The sequence below is a fragment of the Psittacula echo genome (assembly GCF_963264785.1).
Source record: "Psittacula echo genome assembly, chromosome: 1".
NCBI lineage: Eukaryota > Metazoa > Chordata > Aves > Psittaciformes > Psittacidae > Psittacula > Psittacula echo.
Genome location: NC_137735.1, coordinates 18,332,522 through 18,351,251, shown reverse-complemented (window position 1 = coordinate 18,351,251; position 18,730 = coordinate 18,332,522). Strand labels below are relative to the sequence as shown.

The 18,730-nt window shown below is 38.2% G+C and overlaps 1 protein-coding gene across 6 annotated transcripts in view; it reads left to right on the top strand.

The window, feature by feature from the left end:
* KCNIP4 (potassium voltage-gated channel interacting protein 4) overlaps window positions 1–18,730 on the top strand; it is a gene marked incomplete at both ends in the record, with an annotated part of 444,699 nt that overhangs the window by 210,004 nt on the left and 215,965 nt on the right. For 2 of the 6 annotated variants that reach the window (XM_080621846.1, XM_080621842.1), the window contains one exon: window positions 14,376–14,475. The exons of the other annotated variants lie outside the window; for them this stretch is intronic. In XM_080621846.1, coding sequence (XP_080477972.1) covers window positions 14,376–14,475 — 100 coding nt within the window. Of the gene's footprint in view, window positions 1–14,375; window positions 14,476–18,730 lie in introns of those variants that run through there. 6 annotated transcript variants of the gene reach the window in all.

Sequence of the window (18,730 nt, the reverse complement as noted above, 5' to 3'; positions counted from 1 at the left end):
TCTGTCTTTTTCCTTTCATTTTTGGTTAGTAAAGTCAAACATAAATCATGAGATGAAAACTGTAAGCATCAGCTTCAGAAAGAGAGAAGGCTTGCTCTGCAGTTTTCAGCTGACCCTGGTCACCTTTCTCATGCTGACATGCTCATATTAAATACTAAATCCAAGCATGCCAGCATGCCATGTAGTACTCTAGTACTAAATAAATGTCATCTATAATTTTGAACTGGAAAAATTTTGCACCCATTTTGTACTTTTGGAAAGGACTGTATATACCAAGCCAATAGCAAATGAAGTTCTGTACCTTTGGGACAGCTGGTTTATGTAGGTCTTGTTGCTCACAGATTGTGTTACAAATTGCATAGGGATTCTGCTAGCTTGTTTCTTTGTTTCTTTTTAGCTGAGCTACTTCAACTGGGAGAAGGAGAGACGTTAGCTCGTGTACTGTTTCCCTGATCTCTGTGAAATGATGTGCTATTTCTCTGTACTCAAAATTGGATTGGGTTTACACTAAAGCAGAGGCAAAAGTGTGTCCAGGTTAGCCCAATTTCTTTGACCATCTTCTTCTCTTAGAAGATATAGTCCAACTTCAGCCAAACCACTTTATTTTCTGAAAACAGATGCACTGGAAATCCATCTGTCTTGCTGGATGCAGTTGACATATGCTATTCTGCTTTCCAGCATCACTTTGAATTCTGCTGATGGATGACCCATACTTCATTTGTACTTGATTTTCATTTAATTTATTATGAACCTTATAATAAAGCTCTCTGGTGTTCACTAAATTACATGGAATTGAAATCCAGCCACATAAACTGCTAACATGCAATGAGACAGTTATTTAGGGCTCATCTCTGCCAAGAGATCAACACATTCAAGAGTAGAATAATTTATATATTGATTATTTGGAAGCAGCTCCCTGAGTATAAAGCAGTCTATCTTCTGGAATAGTGAACTCCTCCAAAAGAATTCACTGGGTTAGGAATATGTATTTCTGATCAGAATTCCCTGAAATGAGTCCTGGCTTAAACATATATTACAGTTTGTGTCTCTCCAGCCACAACTACCATATCAGTGCTAAATTTATTTCATACACCAGACACTGGCTTTTCTTGAATAAATACTGTATACAAGAAACATAATTGTTTTAGCGAGTCAGGAGCTCTATGACTACCCCTAATTTAATTTGTCTTTCAATTAATGTAGCACTCAAAATGCAAAAGCATTCTCTGTATTTGTGGTATTTCTGACAGGAATTTCTTTTCCAGTGCAATGGACAAACAGACTGAGTCTCCATGTGATCTTTTTTTTCCAGAGAATATGATCACAGTATGCATTCATAGGAATCAGGGATACATGCTGACCTCCATTAAACACTGTATACCTCAGATAATTTTTCTGGCTGCAGCTGATCTGAATTTGAGAGGCCAAATGAGCTTATAGAGACAGTAGTATTCAGTGACTTTCAAATGAAATAGAAAGCATGGCTCCACTAGGCTTTTCAGTTAAGTCATGTTCTACTTAAATAGAAATCTTAGATGCTTTATTTCATTTTATTAAAATTTATAATTTAGATTATGATACACCTGGGATGACTTTCTGAATATATACAACACAGTCAATGCCAAGGGAAGCATTTAACCAAAATGAGGAAAAATAGAGGAAAGAGTACAATGTAAAAGCAAAGTATGCAGTAGTCAGTTTTAATGAGAGTTATCTTTTCTGCAGCTGTGGAATAATTTAGAATTTATTCTGGGTGATTCTAAAATTTCTACAGTTTTATGTTAGGAAAAATGCATTTCCGAGAACTTTTTTCTCCTCTTTTTTGAAAAAGTGTTTTAAAAATAGACAGAATATTTTAGATATTCAGTTTTCTGATATAAAAAACAGAGGATGTATATGAAAGGACGTATGAAAATAAGTGACTGCTTCAAAGAATTATAGTAGCTTCAGTTTAAAGTTTTTAGACTGGATCTGCTTCTAAGGGGCAGATTTAAAGAGATGTATGAACAAGACAAGAATAAATGGGCTCAAATAGCAGCAAAAGAGACTGGGAAAACACTGGGTTGGGGTCAGGATCAACTTCTAGAGAGTGATAAAATAATAGAGGCCTGGCGGGGACTTGGGCTCTAATTCTTTTTCATTTCTTTTAAATGTCTGTCAGTACAGTACAATTCCAGAGGCTGGACCAGGTGAATTCCTGAGAGCCCTTAAAATTCTACAACTTTGCAATTTTGAGTCAAAGAATTCTTTGAAAAATATTTTTAGTCAGTGTTTTTCTCAGAATTTTTTTTTTTTTTGCCAGCTATTTTCTTTTCCCAAAGGATACCATGTTTTCTAAGGGTTTATTCAACTTCAGTGATCCCTCTTTTGAAACTTGAAGCATAGAGTCTATATGTATTTAACTCTTAGAGCTAGGTGCGTCTCAATGTTAATCACTAAAACATTGTTTCAGTTTAAGATAATTATTATATTAAAATCTTGACCTGACATTTGTACTATATTTGCAATAATATGAAGTAGTGATGTGGGATAGGACAGATTTCAAAGCTATATGCACAGAACAAGTTTCACCAATGTAAGTCATCAGAATGAGGAATGACTCTCTGCAAAATGCGCAGTTTTTCAAAATGTCTCTGAATTTATTCTGGGTCGTTGAAAGCTGTCCCAATACAAAAGTTAAAAAAAACCCAACCCAGACAGTCTGCTAACCTTCCTTGCCTGCAGAACTTTGATGAGAGGAGTATCTCAAAAGCTCTCATACCTAGTTAAGTGTCAGGTTGTAATATGCCAAGTGTTTGGTTCCTTCACTTGATTTTTGTTGTTTGGGGTTTTTTTTAATGAGAAGCTTTGAAATGCCTAATACTGATGTCACTTCAAAGCCACTATTACTAAGCAACTACTAAACACATTAATTAACATCTTGCTGAGAAGAAGGATCAGCATTATTCTGACATCACAAACTTAATGCTGTTAGATCTTGGACAGAGCTTAGCATGTGTAGCTTAGGAGCATATCTTCATACTGCTAGATTCCACAGGCTTACGTGCCTATAATGTCATCTACCTGGACTTGTGCAAAGTATTCGACACTGTCCTTCACGACATATTTGTCTCTAAACTGGAGAGACATAAACTTGATGGATGTGTCATCCAGTGGATAAAGAATTGAGCGGATGGACACACACAAAGAGTTGTGGTCAACAGCTTGATGTCCAACTGGAGACAAGTAACAAGTGGTGTCCCTCAGGGATCAGAATTGGGACCAGTCTTATTCAACACCTTTGTCAGCAACATTGAGAGTAGGATTGAGTGTGTCCTCAGCAAGTTTACAGATGACACCAAGTTGTGTGGTTCGGTTGATACGCTGGAGGGAAGGAATGCCACCCAGAGGGCCCTCAACATGCTTGTGAGGTGGGCTGATGCCAACGTGATGAAGTTTAACCATGCCGAGTGCAAGGTCCTACACCCGGGTCGGAGCAATCCCAGGCACGGCTACAGGTTGGGCAGAGAAGAGATTCAGAGCAGCCCTGCAGAGAAGGACTTGGGGGTGTTGGTCAATGAGAAAATGAACATGAGCCAGCTTCAGAGTGCACTTGCAGCCCAGAAAGCCAACTGTATCCTGGGCTGCATCAAAAGGAGAGTGACCAGCAGGTCGAAGGAGGTGATCCTGCCCCTCTACTCTGCTCTTGTGAGAGCCTACTTGGAGTGTTGTGTGCAGTTCTGGTGTCCTCAACATAAAAAGGACATGAAACTGTTGGAAGAAGTCCAGAGGAGGGCCACAAGGATGATCAGGGGACTGGAGAACCTCCCGTATGAAGACAGGCTGAGAAAGTTGGGGCTGTTCAACCTGGAGAAGAGAAGGCTGCATGGAGACCTCATAGCATCCTTCCAGTATCGGAAGGGGGCCTACAAGGATGCTGGGGATGGACTATTCATGAGCGACTGTAGCGATAGGACAAGAGGTAATAGGTTTAAACTTCAACAAGGGAAGTTTAGATGAGATATAAGAAAGAAGTTCTTTACTGTGAGTGTGGTGAGGCACTGGAATGGGTTGCCCAAAGAAGTGATAAATGCTCCCTCCTTGGCAGTGTTCAAGGCCAGGTTGAACAGAGCCTTAAGTGACACGGTTTAGTGTGGGGTGTCCCTGCCGATGTCAGGGGGGTTGGAACTAGATGATGTTAAGGTCCTTTCCAACTCTAACCATTCTACCATTCTATGATTCACAGCTTACCAGTTATAGGGACTTTAGCATAGTTTTAAAAGTAATTCTGGGTTCTTTGAATATTGCATCAAATACTTCTTTCATATTTTCGCTACATTCATCAGAACAAGGCACTCCATTACTTTTACTGAGGATAACAGTTGGGTTAAATCTATTATTAAGCAAAAAAACCTAAGTCCCGGGCTTTGTTTTGTAGCATTTCATGCTGTGCTTGCCAGAGTCTTAACTAACATACTGTAAGACCACTTAGCAAGGTTACAATCAAAATGGATCTGTAAAAAATGCGATTGAAGTTCAGTTCTTCATGTAGTCATACCCAGCATGTTATATCTGCATATATATTTTTGAAAATTTGAGGAAACTTCCTATGTAGAAATGACAGAACTATGAAAAAGATCATGGTGAAAGCCAGAGCAAAGATGATGTTTGTTAGGGTGTCACAGGTAAGGTAATGTATTGAAGATGGTACATGAAGCCATAGTTGTGCATATGCAGTAAAACAGAATCCTAATACTGAATGGGTAGGATATTACATGCAGTTCATACCAATATGTTATTCACTGAAGAGTGAATGTATGTTTTTTTATTTTGATAAATTCAAAGAGGATTCTTTGTCTTACTGTAGCAGTATTTTTGATCCATCCATTGCTTGGCAGTATAGGAAAGATTACACTTGGATTTTACTTTCACAGTGAGATACCAGAGAGGAAGTGAAGGTTAATGTGTGACATGGATAAGGAACGGTGTGTTATCACTTGAATACACAACTAAATTGTTAAAATACAGTGATTCATGGCTCAACTGCAAGTAGTTCAGAATAGAACCTGAAAAAAGCACAGCAAACCTTTTTCTTGCAATTTGATGTTCATATTTCAAATTAGTAGTGCTGGGGACAAAGGGAAAGAAATGAGAACTTTGTCCAAAAGAGGAAGCTACATAATGACACATGCTGTTAGTGATTGGCAGTGTCAGCAGGAAAGAGTGCAAAGCTACAAAACAATCAGAGAAGATGCAGAAAAATATACTGAAATTATAAGTGCTGCAAATAACGAGAAGAAAATACCGCTTCAGAAGTGAAGTCACAGAAAACTCTGCCAGCATGGAAAGTCAAGCTCACAGACCGTGGCCGGCAGATTGCAAAAGAGGCATAAAAATGTCACTGCTTTAGGTCTGTAGGATTTCTAGACGTATAATAATGGGAAAAATCATGATCCTGGTTCTGTTGCTGGGAAATGGAAGACATGTTGTGGAATACTGTTGGGATCCTATATAGGGTTTAGATGGATGTGTCCAGCTTGGCTGTGCAGGATCCTTTCACTGAGGGAGCAGTGGGGCCTACATTGTGAAGAAGGTGGATATTGGGAAACAGAAGAATACTCATCTTGCCATCTACCTACAGGCTGCCTTCCTCATATTCAGTAAGACTGAAAAAAGTGATGGACTCTGCTCCAGACATCAGTCCTGCTGCATTAAATTTCTGCGGGAGAGCTCTCTACTGACAAAGACCTCTCCTCTCCTGGGAACCCTCAGCCAGACCTTGCTGTTTGCTTTGAATACAAAACTCAGGTGTTCTCTGTAAAACACTGCAAATGCATCAGAGGGACTTTCCTTAGAGAGAAGAAAACCCAAGGAATGTCTGAAGGAGGAATTTTGAATTTGAAGCATACTGAAAATGCTAAAGAAAATAAGATGTGAATCACTGTTACCTCCAGCCACTCCCATGTTGTATATACAAGTATATATATATTTAATTTCACAATTCTCGTGTGCTCTGATAAGGCTATATTCATGGCTGAATCTCAATTGCATTCTGAAATTAATTTCTAGGTAGCAGTATTAGGATGCCATTTGAACCCTATCTGGTTCCCAGCTGGAGGAAAAGAAAGTGTTTCAGAATCTCTTTTCCTTCTTCTGTAGTGCTCTTTTTTTTAGCTCTGGTCAGTTTTAGACTCTCTTGATTTTGCAGACAATCTCAAAATACTGGTCTGGAGCTCTTTAAATTACTTCTCTCTTTTTCCTTTTTTTTTTTTTTTTTTTTTTTTAGCCTATCTAGCAAAACTTCAGTGTTAGTACTTTTCCAGTAGAGACCACAGACACAATCTGTTTGCTTCAAATACATTTTTAAGTCCTTCCATGTGAAGGGAAGCATTCAACTTTTTTTATTTGTTTTACTCTGCAGGATATTCTAATCACCTGACAGCCTGTGGAAATTAATCTTTTCTCCATCATATAAATTTACAGACAGCTGTGTGAAAGAGTTTTAGTGGGCCATCATGCTCTGAATGCATCCTCTGATGACTGTTCTTACAGTACTTCTTGAGTAGGCCCTTTTATGTTTTCAGCAGAAGAGGAGAAAATATGGACTGTCTTACCTAATGGTGTCTGGAATGCTAGCAGTGCTAATAATGGTAGCAAAAAGTCCCAAGGAAAAACTTGATTTTTTTTTAATTTCACGCCTGTCTATCCTTTAAACCTGGCAGACCTGGGCCACTCAGAGCTCTGAAGTGACCAACCTAGATCTATAGGTACCTGCTCTCTTTGTTTGCTATCTCCCTTTTAATTACTGTAGCTCTGGTGTTGTGTTTTCATTCTTTGTTCTTTTTATTCCTTAGGAACAGGTGTCCTGTCACAGTCATCTACCCCTTACATATACTTTCTTATGTAAATTGCACAAAACAGACCATGGTTGCCTACCAGATTAGTTTATCCATAGTGAAGTAAAGTGTCATTTTCATGGTGGAAGAGAATATGGGGATTGACCTTTGATCAAAAAACTGAAGAGCTATTCAGAGAATGCAATAAGTAACACAAAATAAATACCTAAATGTAGTGAGGCTTTCCAGGCATCACACTTGTTTTTCTGTTTGTTTTGATAAGTGAGGTGCATTAAATGTTATATTTCATATTGTTTTACGTTTCTGAACTCCTTGGAACATTCAGAGCTCTCTTCCTCATATATTGCCAGTGAATATAAAAGCAAAGCAAATATTATCTGGACTTTTATAGAAATTCTTGTAAGATATTAAAATGAAAGAGCAACACTCTTTTGACACATTTAAGGATTAATATGTAAACAAATTCCAGTGTCTCATTTGTTCTTTTTGTCTCTGCTGGGCCTGTCTTTGCTCCTGAAATTTCCATGCTGTTTTGGAAGGTTACCAGCTCACACAGAAACATGTTCACCTTAGAGATCTAAATGGAGAAGGTATAAATCAAGACCTAATCTTTCCAGCGCAGCAAGTCTGAATTTAAATAAGTGTGACACAGAGTAAACAACTGATAGAATTACTAATCTGTTTGAAAAGAAGTCATATTTTTGGTATGCAAATGACCACTTTATAAAGAAAAATATTCACTGCACACCAAAGAGTGCAATAAGAGAGGAAGGAAGTGGTAATACAGGCATCCATATTGCATAAAGACAGAAAATGGAGAGAGAGTTTAGATGACAAGAAGAATTTCCTGACTATTAAATACTAGTTGTGCTGAGTTTAGCAGTGTTGGAAGTCTCCCAGTCTTGGTGCTCCATGCACAGAAATCTTCTGTTCATTTAAATAGCAAATGTCAGTTCTTTATGTTTTTCTGGACTGTTGCACTAATGTTTTTCAAACCTATGCCGTAAAGACCACACATGCAACTGAGCTATTAGGACTGTCTGCTGAGACTGCCAACCCAACTGTTTTGTTTTTGTTTCTGTACAGTTGCTCACATGAAAGGACCATCTATCCTTTTCAGCTGGTCTAAAACAACCATTAACAATCATTGTCTATCAATGAGATAAACATTACTATTGAATATATGGTTGGTATAAGTTATTTGTAAGATATATTTTCACTATGAGAAAAATGGAACAATCCACCTTGATTCTGCAGGCATCCTAATGCACCCTCCAGTGAGTTTCTAAGATAACTTAGCATCAACCTCCTACCAAATCCAAAACTCCTAGCAAAACTAGGACTCTCATGTTTGAATCCACAAGCTTTGCTTAGACACATGGATTTGTTTGTATCAGGTTCATACATGGTTGAGGTTTGCAGGAAAGAAATTAAAAGACACTGTCAAATTATTTGGAAGAAACTTGTTGGGCTCCTTTATCGTGCTCCAAGTAGGTTGAGTAGTTGGAAACTGAGTACACTTGTCAGCTTGCTTTATTTCCTTTATATATGTTGGTTAGCATTGTATAACCAGTCTGAAACAAGACATTGAATTTAACACTCCTCTGTTCTTGTCTTAATGAGTAGTTCTGGGCAAGGTAGAAGCTCACCCTTTGGACTAGAAATGCACCCTAACAGCACACTAGTGCTTAAATCAGACTACAAGGCTCAATAGAAATTGGCTTCAGATTTCCTTAGCTTTTTTGTTCTGCTTTGTTTAGTGGTAATTTGGTTTGTTGTGGTTTTTTTTTTTTTTTAAGCAGAACTATGAATCATAGAATCATAGAATAGTCAGGGTTGGAAAGGACCTTAAGATCATCTAGTTTCAACCCCCCTGCCATGGGCAGGGACACCCCACACTAAACCATGCCTCCCAAGGCCTCATCCAACCTGGCCTTGAACACTGCCAGGGATGGAGCATTCACAGCCTCCCTGGGCAACCCATTCCAGTGCCTCACCACCCTCTCAGTAAGAATTTCTTCCTTATATCCAATCTAAACTTCCCTTGTTTAAGTTTGAACCCGTTATCCCTTGTCCTGTCACTACAGTCCCTCATGAAGAGTCCCTCCCCAGCATCCTTGTAGGCCCTCTTCAGATACTGGAAGGCTGCTATGAATTCTCCACGCAGCCTTCTCTTCTCCAGACTGAAGAGCCCCAACTTTCTTAGAACAGCCCCAACTTTCTCAGCCTGTCTCCATACAGGAGGTGCTCCAGTCCCCTGATCATCCTCGTGGCCCTCCTCTGGACTTGTTCCAACAGTTCCATGTCCTTTTTATGTTGAGGACACCAGAACTGCACACAATACTCCAAGTGAGGTCTCACGAGAGCAGAGTAGAAGAGGCAGGATCACCTGCTTCGACCTGATGGTCACGCTTCTTTTGATGCAGCCCAGGATACAGTTGGCTTTCTTGGCTGCGAGTGCACATTGCTGGCTCATGTTCATTAAAATGTTCATGTTCATGAAAGATGCTGTCTTGCTTCAACCTCTATGTTTTCCATAGGCATATGAGCTAGGCTTTCCTGTGACTTTTTACTCTTGATTGGCATAACAGTATCTTGTCTGCAGTGAGCTGCTAATGAAGCAACAAGGGATTAGGAAGAAAAGCTGGCAAACGTCCACGTGCTGCTTCAACTGAACTGGAGGAACTCTTCTGTCAGTCTCTTATTTGAAGGCTGTAGATAAGTTTCCTAATCATATTTATGATAAAGTTAACTTAATACAATCTTCACTGCTAAAGTCTGAAGGAAGTGTGGCAGTTTTCCAATAATATGCAGAAAAAAAAGGTAGCAAAAAGCAGAATGTATTTCTAATTATTAATGATATTTCTAATTATTAATGATGTGTCTTCTCCCTTTGCTATCTGGATGAAATTTTTACCATGTTGTGTCATAAAATTCTTACCCTCTGTCCATAGCTATGGGTTCAAAAATATCAGAATCTACATGCTGTGTATAACAGAAACTTTGCAGCACAGGGAGAACAGATGCTGTAATATTTCAGAATATTAGGGGCTGTATTAGAGCCAGCAACATCTCTTATAAGTAAAGTTGAATTTACAAACAAGTAAGGCTAGCATTATTGCTTGAAGGGGTTAACAGTTTGATATTCTCCAAAAGTCAACAGTGAATAGGTATGGCAGTAGAATGTTAAGACTGGCCTTGAAGGTGATGGCTAATAGTTTGTGTATGAGGAAGTGGATCCAGTAGAAACGTAAAGAGAAGGCTGAGATAGTTGAAGTGGTAAGTCAGAATGGTGGTTTTGCAGCAGCATCCTGAGTGGATAAAAACCATCAAGACAGCACTTGACAAAGACAGGAAGAGAAGCTCATAGTAGTTGAGGAACAAAACCATGAAAGTCTGAATTAAAAGTTTTGTTGTCTGTCAGGGAATAAATACTGAATCTTAGAGCTGTTGCACTGAAGTCATTAGGTATGCCCTAGATTTGAAGGTATAGTGGGAGAAATAACTTAAGACATGATACCCAAGTTAAATGGCTGCAGGACTGACATGGCTAGGAAAGTTTAAATGAAACTACTTTTGTCACTCACAAGTGTTATCTCACATGCTTACACTTTGGCAGAATAACAGTTTCTTAAACAACATTGAATATAATGGAGGTGAGGGTCATGTTGTACTAACACCCCTAGGAAAGCATGGTGAAACAAGCTGCTGGGAGCCTGCTACCACCTGCAGCTGTGTGAGGCACTGAACATGAGCTATTTGAGGCCATGTGTCATTCAGAGAAAATTAAATCAAATACCATGAAACACCATCCCTTGACATACTGTGACTATCTCAACATTTGAAATGAAGCTTATTGCATTAGTTTCTCATTGCTGAAGATGTATAGGAGTTTTACAAATGACAGTTAATAAATCTCTTGTAATTCTAAGTGACAGGACTTTCTCTGTAGTTTGGAAAATGATCCGGATGTTTCCTCAATTGAAAACACTTGAAAATTCATCAAGTTTCTTAGGAGAAAAACCCTTGCTAATAAACAGGTAGCACAAACAAATCATGAGAACAGTTGGGCTTCATCTGTGGAATTACAACAGCCAAGAATTTTTCAGCTTCAGTTTCCTCAGAGAGTTTTAAAATATACTTGTCATTTTTAAGATGTTAAACCTTTTTGAAGATTTTTCTTTATTTTTAATGAGGTTTAAAGACCTCCAGTAAAGGAGTTATTGGAATGGGGGTTTTCCATGTGATGAGAAAATTTCTGTCTTCTAATGACATATAGTTCGTGGTCACAGTTAGTATGATACCTGTATGCATTTGCAGAAATATACACTACCAGATTCAGGGAGCTGTATTTTCACTGTATGGAAAGGGATAAACTTGAAATATAATTCCATTTTATAGGCTCCAGAATACCCAGAAGGATATCAGAAGAATATTTAGAATAACTGACATATTGACAGATTCTGTGCTGCTTCTCACATTTATAACAACCCAAAACTTCTGAAGAGTGAGGTCATGATACAATCCATATCTTCAGGTATAATTTTCAACCAGGACTACATCTCAGTTGGCTGGTGAGGATGTTTTATGTCAGACTCTTCAAAAAGCCTGCTTATGAATGTTATAGTACATAACTTTTTCTATTTAATCAGTTACGTAAAAGCACAGGATTTATATATTGACATCTAAATATGCACCAAGTGTGAAGAGCCAGAACTTCTGCTTCATGACTTCATCTTGCCTCCATGACCTCTCTTCACAGCCAGAGACATTTTGGGTAAGATACAACCTTCATGTCAGCCCACAAAATTTTTGCTTCCTGTTGACACAAGGGCTGAAGTGCCTGCTTAGGGTGTCATCAGGCATATCACTAGTATGGCTTCTTGGGTGGGACTGGGAAGTAGTCTTCCTCTGATATGATGTAAGCATCATCATGTCTGAACTGAGGCAACTCCATGAGTTGTGACAAGTGAAAAGCATTTGACAAAGATTGGGATGTAAACTTAGAGAAAAGTTGTGAAGAGGTAGAAATATGGCACTGTAATGTCAGATTGCAGTATTATTTATTTTTTTTTTACCAGTGCTAGATCTGGGAAAGATTCTGTGGAAACTGAGCCATGCTAGCACAATGGCTAGAGGGAAGATGCAGCATGTATTATAAGATTTAACATTTATAATGGCTGAATGAATCATAGCACTTTGTATCTTTTCTTTGGATTCATTAAATATTTACTAAGAAAGTAGGTTAAATGAAAACTAAAAGAGAAAAGTTTGTATTTTTTCCTGGTTTTGCTCAATGATTTGATGGGCTAGAAGATTTACTAGGTTTTATATGTTAAAAAAATTACAGGAATTTTTTTTTGTTCTCTTCATTTGTTTAGCAAGTAGTAAATTTAAGAGACAGAAAAAGGGAGACGTAAGTGTAATGACAGCTGCTGAGATAATAATGTATTTGCACTATGATATATCAAGATTTTGTAGCCCATTAGAAATGAGTGGTTTACCCCCTTTTAAGATTAAAAACATATAAACTTATTTTAAATAGAGACACAGAATATTTTAATGATTTTGTTGGATGTTAGAATATTTATTCAAAGCTGTTCTTATTAAAGATAGGAGAAAACAGTATCTTGGTAAGAATTTGCAGGGACATCACTTCTAAAACTATCTTAGATGGATCTACCTTTACATTATGATTTTTAACCTCATCATATACATGTAGAAAAGTATTATTTAGGTTGTTCTCAGTCAGAATTGAGAAACTGTTGGTTCTAGTAGAAGCTCTGTTCTCAGACATTATGTGTGATTTGGGACTCTCTCTGGTGCTATTCCATTTCGGCTTTTTCATGCTTTTCGTAGCTGTCCTGTTTGCACCCAGCTCTGCTAGTTAGCTCTGCCACTAACCACCCTGTCAGTGATAGCTTTCCCCCAGATTCGTTAGTTCATCAGTGCATGTGCGCATCCCAGATGCACAGTCATCAAGATTAGCTCAGATCACTAATCTGAGCTTCTCAAAAAATCAAACTGATTTTTACTCATTTAGGCCAGGCTCCTCCTGTATTCCAATAGGTACCTATTTTCTATCTGCCAGCCCCCTTACTCCCACTTCCTTCCACTGTTTTCAGTAACGAAAATACCCATCATAATGCAAGTATACCTGGGGGACCAAGAAGTTGTTGCCAGTTCTCACGTGACACTATGATTGTATTTGAATCTTATCTAAGGAAAGAAAGAAAGAACACTGAGCCCTTGGCAGTAATTGATTTCAACTGCGTGAGGGACAGTACTCTACCAGACAGGATTAAATTTGTTGCAGTTATTCCTCCGCTCATTTTGCTGCAATAGAGGCACTGTTTTTCTAATGTAAATTCCTTCTTAGATGCTAAATTATGAAGGGATTTAGAGAGTAAATCCTTAACCATGAATAGAGTTGTGCATTGTGTGAGACAATGCCAGTACTCCAAACTGCTATAGATCGGCCAGTGGCTGTTCCTGGTGTAAGATGTGTTGGACAGGGCTTTGAGCAGCCTGGTCTAGGGGAAGGTGTCCCTGCCCATGGCAGGTGGTTGGAACTAGGTGATCTTTCAGGTCCCTTCCAATCCGAACCATTCTGTGATTCTATGATTCAGTCCTGTGATTTGTATTCCTGTATTTCACCTCTCATATTTTCTATGAAAAATACTTTGTTTAGCAATTATTACTGAAGTGAGAAACTGTAAAAAATATTGAGCTTGCTTTTTGTTCTCAGTGTCTTCTTTTGAATTTTTGTTTTCCAGGTAAGCCCACTGAATAAGCCTTTTTGAGACAGCATGTTTTGATTTTTCTAATTACAAAAAAAAAAAAAAAAAAAAATGCACTGCTACATATAAAATGCTGTGTATTACTTGCCACATGTAACAGTCTGTACCTCATAGTACTGGGGCAGCTTTTTCACCCGGAGAAAGTAGTGGACAAGTTGGCAACCCATCACCTGCCAAATCCTTCTCTCAGCACAGCTAGAGACCGCCGCAGCTCGCCACGATGAGGGGCGGCTATGGCTGTGAATGCCCCGTCCTAACGGCAGAGATTTCACTCGATCCCGCCTGTGCTTCCCTGCCAGCGCTGCGGCCAGGCCTGCGCGCTCGGTCGGTCCCCCGGTGCCCAGAGCCGTCCCGGTCCCCGTTTCCCAGGCAACGCGCTCCCGGCCCCGACGCCGCCTCCCGCCGCGGCCGGGTTGCGGAGCGGTTCCCGCCCGCCCAGCGCGCTGCCGGTGCTCCCGCACGGCGTTTGCCCGGGAACGTTTCCCGGATGACCTCGGACCGGCCCCTCTCTTCCCACATGGGTGGCGGGCCGGGCGGTCCCCGCGGGCCGGGGCTGATCAGCCAGCCCCGCCTGGCCTCCACCCGGGCAGACAGGATGCGATGCTCCCCGCCGCTCCCCCCCCGCTCGCCCCCTTACCTTGCACGAGCCTTCTGCGCCTAGTTAAATGGTTTTGCAAAGAAAGCCAGGCAGAAGAGCACTTTTCTCAGTGGCGGTGGTCAGACCATGACCTAACTCATCATGAACTTGGAAGGGCTCGAAATGATAGCAGTTTTGATCGTGATTGTGCTTTTTGTTAAAGTATTGGAACAGTTTGGGCTGATTGAAGCAGGTTTAGAAGGTAAGGGAGTGCTTTTCAGTGGCTTGTCATTTCTGTGTTCTTGTCATCCGTTTGCAGCAAGGCAAAGGGCACCTGTAAACTGGGTGTAAGGCACTACCTGATCCACCTCGAGAGCGACGTGCACGTCAGTGGCTGTGTGTGGTTGATATTGAAGTTGAGGTGATTTTCTTTCACAGGAAACATAAACTGGTATCCTGAATACTACAAGTACAAACTTAGATGTTAATCAGAGATAAATGGCTCAAAATCTGAATCTCTTATTCCTGTTTTAAATCTGAAAATTTAAAGTAGTAGGGGTAAAAGCAGATTTCAAGATGTTAACATGCAAATACAGTTATATTGCCTTAAAATTGGCTTGCAATCTATCCAGAATTGTTTGGTAATCTATTCATGTTAACATCTCTACTGGAATTGTTATAATATCAAAATATATACTTTACAGTATTTAAAAACCTGTTGAATATTTAATTTACTGCTAACATTTTAAAATGTGTTTGAAGAAGAGGAACTACAATACTCAGATTCAAAATAAGTAACAAACATTCACTGGGGACAATCAAGTTTATTGATGGATGTTTTGTTTATCATAGTTCACCACTTCTTAGCAATACTGTTTCTGTATAAAGCAGTAACAATAAAAAATAAGAAGCTTACTTTATTTTAATTGTGCTTTTTATACCTCATTTCTAGAAGTGCTGTTATGAAAAGTTAGTCTAAAAAAACACTGATTGCAGCATGGCTGGTAACGTAATGATATTCATTGCATCCCAGTGTTTTATTAGGTTCCAGACCAAAATGGTCTGTTTCTCAAATATTGAAGAAATACTGTGTTCTCAAGTCTCCTGTAAGCTAGCATTTGAGTACCGTGTATATACTTATGCCTAAGAAAAGGGGAACTTTGTTGACTTAGAGATTGTGGTCTCATGTGTTAACGAGTGAGAATATAAGCAAAATTTGCTCCTATGAAAAGGTCTAAAGTAATCCTGTTGATTTAACCCTTTCAAGAAACACAGTCTTGCAGATTTCAAATAAGGAAGTCTCACAGCTGTTTCTCCATGTTGCTGTCTTGTGCGTACTTGCTAGTATTGATCTGAAAACCCTGCAGGGGCTCAAAAACGTGTTATTGAGTGCATTTTTATTAAGTTTTTATGTAGCCATTAGATTGCATTATAGTGAGTTATATTATAGAGTGCACATTTAAATGACAATGCAGAGATATCCTTCAAATGTATGAACTTCTGCTTTTCTTTTTGTTTCATGTTCACTTGTAAATAGAAATGTCAATTAACTTAAAAAATGTTACGATAAAAGTTATCTCCAGCATTAGAGGTTGCAGAGATTTGATTAAGCGAGCCATATTTACTTTTCAGGTTGGTCAGCAGGCTTTTGTGTACCCTGTTGAGCCTGATTGTTGCATCCGGTCAGGTTCCCTGGCAAAATTTAGCACTTGATTGTTGTCTGTACTTGTTTTTAGGGCTGACAAAGCTGGTAATGGAAAGATAATTAGAAATGTAGTGAAGCTGCCTGTAAGTGGTTGTAAGATTTCTGTAAGAAATAAGTTTCTAATTCATCTGCCCTTTTTGTTTGCCTCAGTGGCCAAAAATTTCTTCTTACGTAGTATAAGACAGGTTTCTAGCATGCCAACTAGTTGAAACCACAGGAAGACATATATGCCCCATTCCTCCGTGTTATTCAACTCCTGTGAATGAGATAAAAGGCATGTTACATGGGAATCAAGTAATAGACATAAACGATGATGTATGAAAATGGGACTTAGCCAAATGTCACAGACTTAGGAATTTGTTTTTTTGTAGCTCAGGAAAAGTGCAGGTTTATTCCCTATTTTTTTCTTAAACTTGATAATTAAAGATCTGAACTGATTGCAATAGGAAAAAAGGTAGTTTTATACACTTTTACTAGGGAATTGAAAAAAACTCTTTTGATTTAAATAAGTATCAAGGCTATTCATTTCCACCCATGAATGAAAAAGTGCAAGCATCCTAAAATTGTGCGAATGTTAGAGATGTTTTTAAGTAGAATGTTAAGAAAAAATGAATTTTGCAAGTGTACTCAGACTATCCATGTACTTTTCCAGGAATCAATGAGGAAGCTTGTTGCAGTTTTATGAAAGTCTTCTGGTTTAAGAATATTTGTAGTTGTCTGGTTTTGGATAGATTATATCCCTTCTTTTTGTTTTCTCAAGGGTTAACATGTTGCATATGAATTAATAGTTTATGGCATATGAAACACATCCTATGTCTACCTGGAAATCATCCATAGAGTCAAAAGTAATCTGTAATACCGTGCACCCAAAGCAGGATGTTAAATCGAAACTCTCTAAATCAGATTGAAGCTTTGGTAGAGATCTAGGTTTCACAATCAGTTCCTATCGTGGTAACAAAAGCTTGAAGCAAACTTACCTTCCTTCCTACACTGGGTTGTCATGGTTCTGAACTTTGTGAACCACTTCCACATTAATTTGGAAGAATCGGGTGCAATTTTTGTAAATCAAGTGTAAGTAGTATTGAGCTTTCTTCAGACTCCTCAGTACAAATTACATGTATAATCATAAAAGTATGCAATTATTTTCATAATAAAAATAATTAAAAAATCAGTATACAAATTGTATATACTTGTTATGCTTATTTTCTGAGGTATGTACTCAGCAGTATGCTCTCTGTGGTTTTAGCCAGTTGCCTTCAGCTGCTGAGTGATTCTGTTGTTGTAGAATTATTTTCAAATAGATGTCTTTAATATTGTATGACAGCTCTGAAAGCGGTAAGTAGCAGAATAGATTTATATACTTTTGTAATTTGTGGGTTGCAGAGACCTTAGGTTAAATATTATTGTCCTGGGTTCAGCACTAGCTTAAACCATGACAGTTGTTTTATGATGTATTGCACTCACTTAGATCACAGTATGCTTTCTGTGGTTTTGCCTAGCTGTCTTTTGCTGCTTAGTGATTTTACTGTTGTTATAAAACTATTTTCAAATAGATGTTTTTTAATGTTGTGTGACAGCTCCTAAAGTGACCAGTAGCAGAATTGATTTATTCACTCTCATGTGTTGTGGATTGCACAGACTTTGTCTCTGGGTTAGATATTTAATCCTTCATAAATTAGATTATGTTCTCCTTAATAAACTTTACTGATTTTTTTTTTTTTTTTTTTTTTTTTAACAGGTGTATTAGGTGTAAGAAGTAATGTATTGTTACTTAATCAGGAAGGTTTATTCCTAGATATACCTAGGTATAAATTTAAAATCAGTCATATTTCTTCTTGTATGTCCAGTTTGTCCAAAAGTCATTTATAATTAAAATGAGATACAAGAACTGAATAAGTTGAATATACAATATGTTGGCATTTTAAGATTATGCAGTATTCAGGATATCAGTTTATATGATTTCAGTATAATTATAGTATTTTTATGAAGATTGTGATCTTCATTTATAAGGATCATATGAACTTGATCAAGATATGGAAGAGGGTTTTTTTGTGAGTATCTTCCTTGTGTGTCAGTTATTCTGGGTAATTTGTTTGGACAGTGATTGAAGCATCATAAGATCAGCCCTTTCCTAAGTTAAAATGATTTTGTCCTAATGTTTCTTGGGAAACCTGGACTAATTTTCAAAAGCCAAATCACTTACTATTTTTTATTTAAAATCAACTTCTACTTCATCAATGTAAGCACTGAAAACTACATCAGTGGGGATAAAGTTCAGGGAAGAAATGTGAAGGATATGAGTGATTAAAAATCTTTACATAAGAATACCCTGTTTGTGGGTAAATACTCTTAAACAGTTAGTACCTCTAATAGTTAAAAAAAAAGGGGGTAGAAGTGATCATAAGTTACTATGGAATATGGATTTCATATTTCTGTATTATTGATATCTATCTAAACTCCTGGTTTAGGTGCCCTGAGAGTGGCAGTAGTAGAACTTTATAGCTAAAATTGTAATAACTGAGTTAAATTACTGAAACACTTGATTCCTCTAAAATGTCAAAGCAGCTTCTAATCCCATTTTAATAATACTGGCTATTGAAAACTTCCCATTCATCAGCTGGATAACAGCAAAACCATGGGCATGTAGAGAGTTGCTTGTGATATTTGCAACTCTTTTTAAAAATGACTGGTTATGGCTGGAAACATGGTGGAAGTTACTTGTGGTTGCTCTGAAATTAGCAACCACTGAAGCTGTTTTGTCATCCAGGCTATGATCTGATGGGAATTTCAACATTTCCTCAGTGAAGTCCCT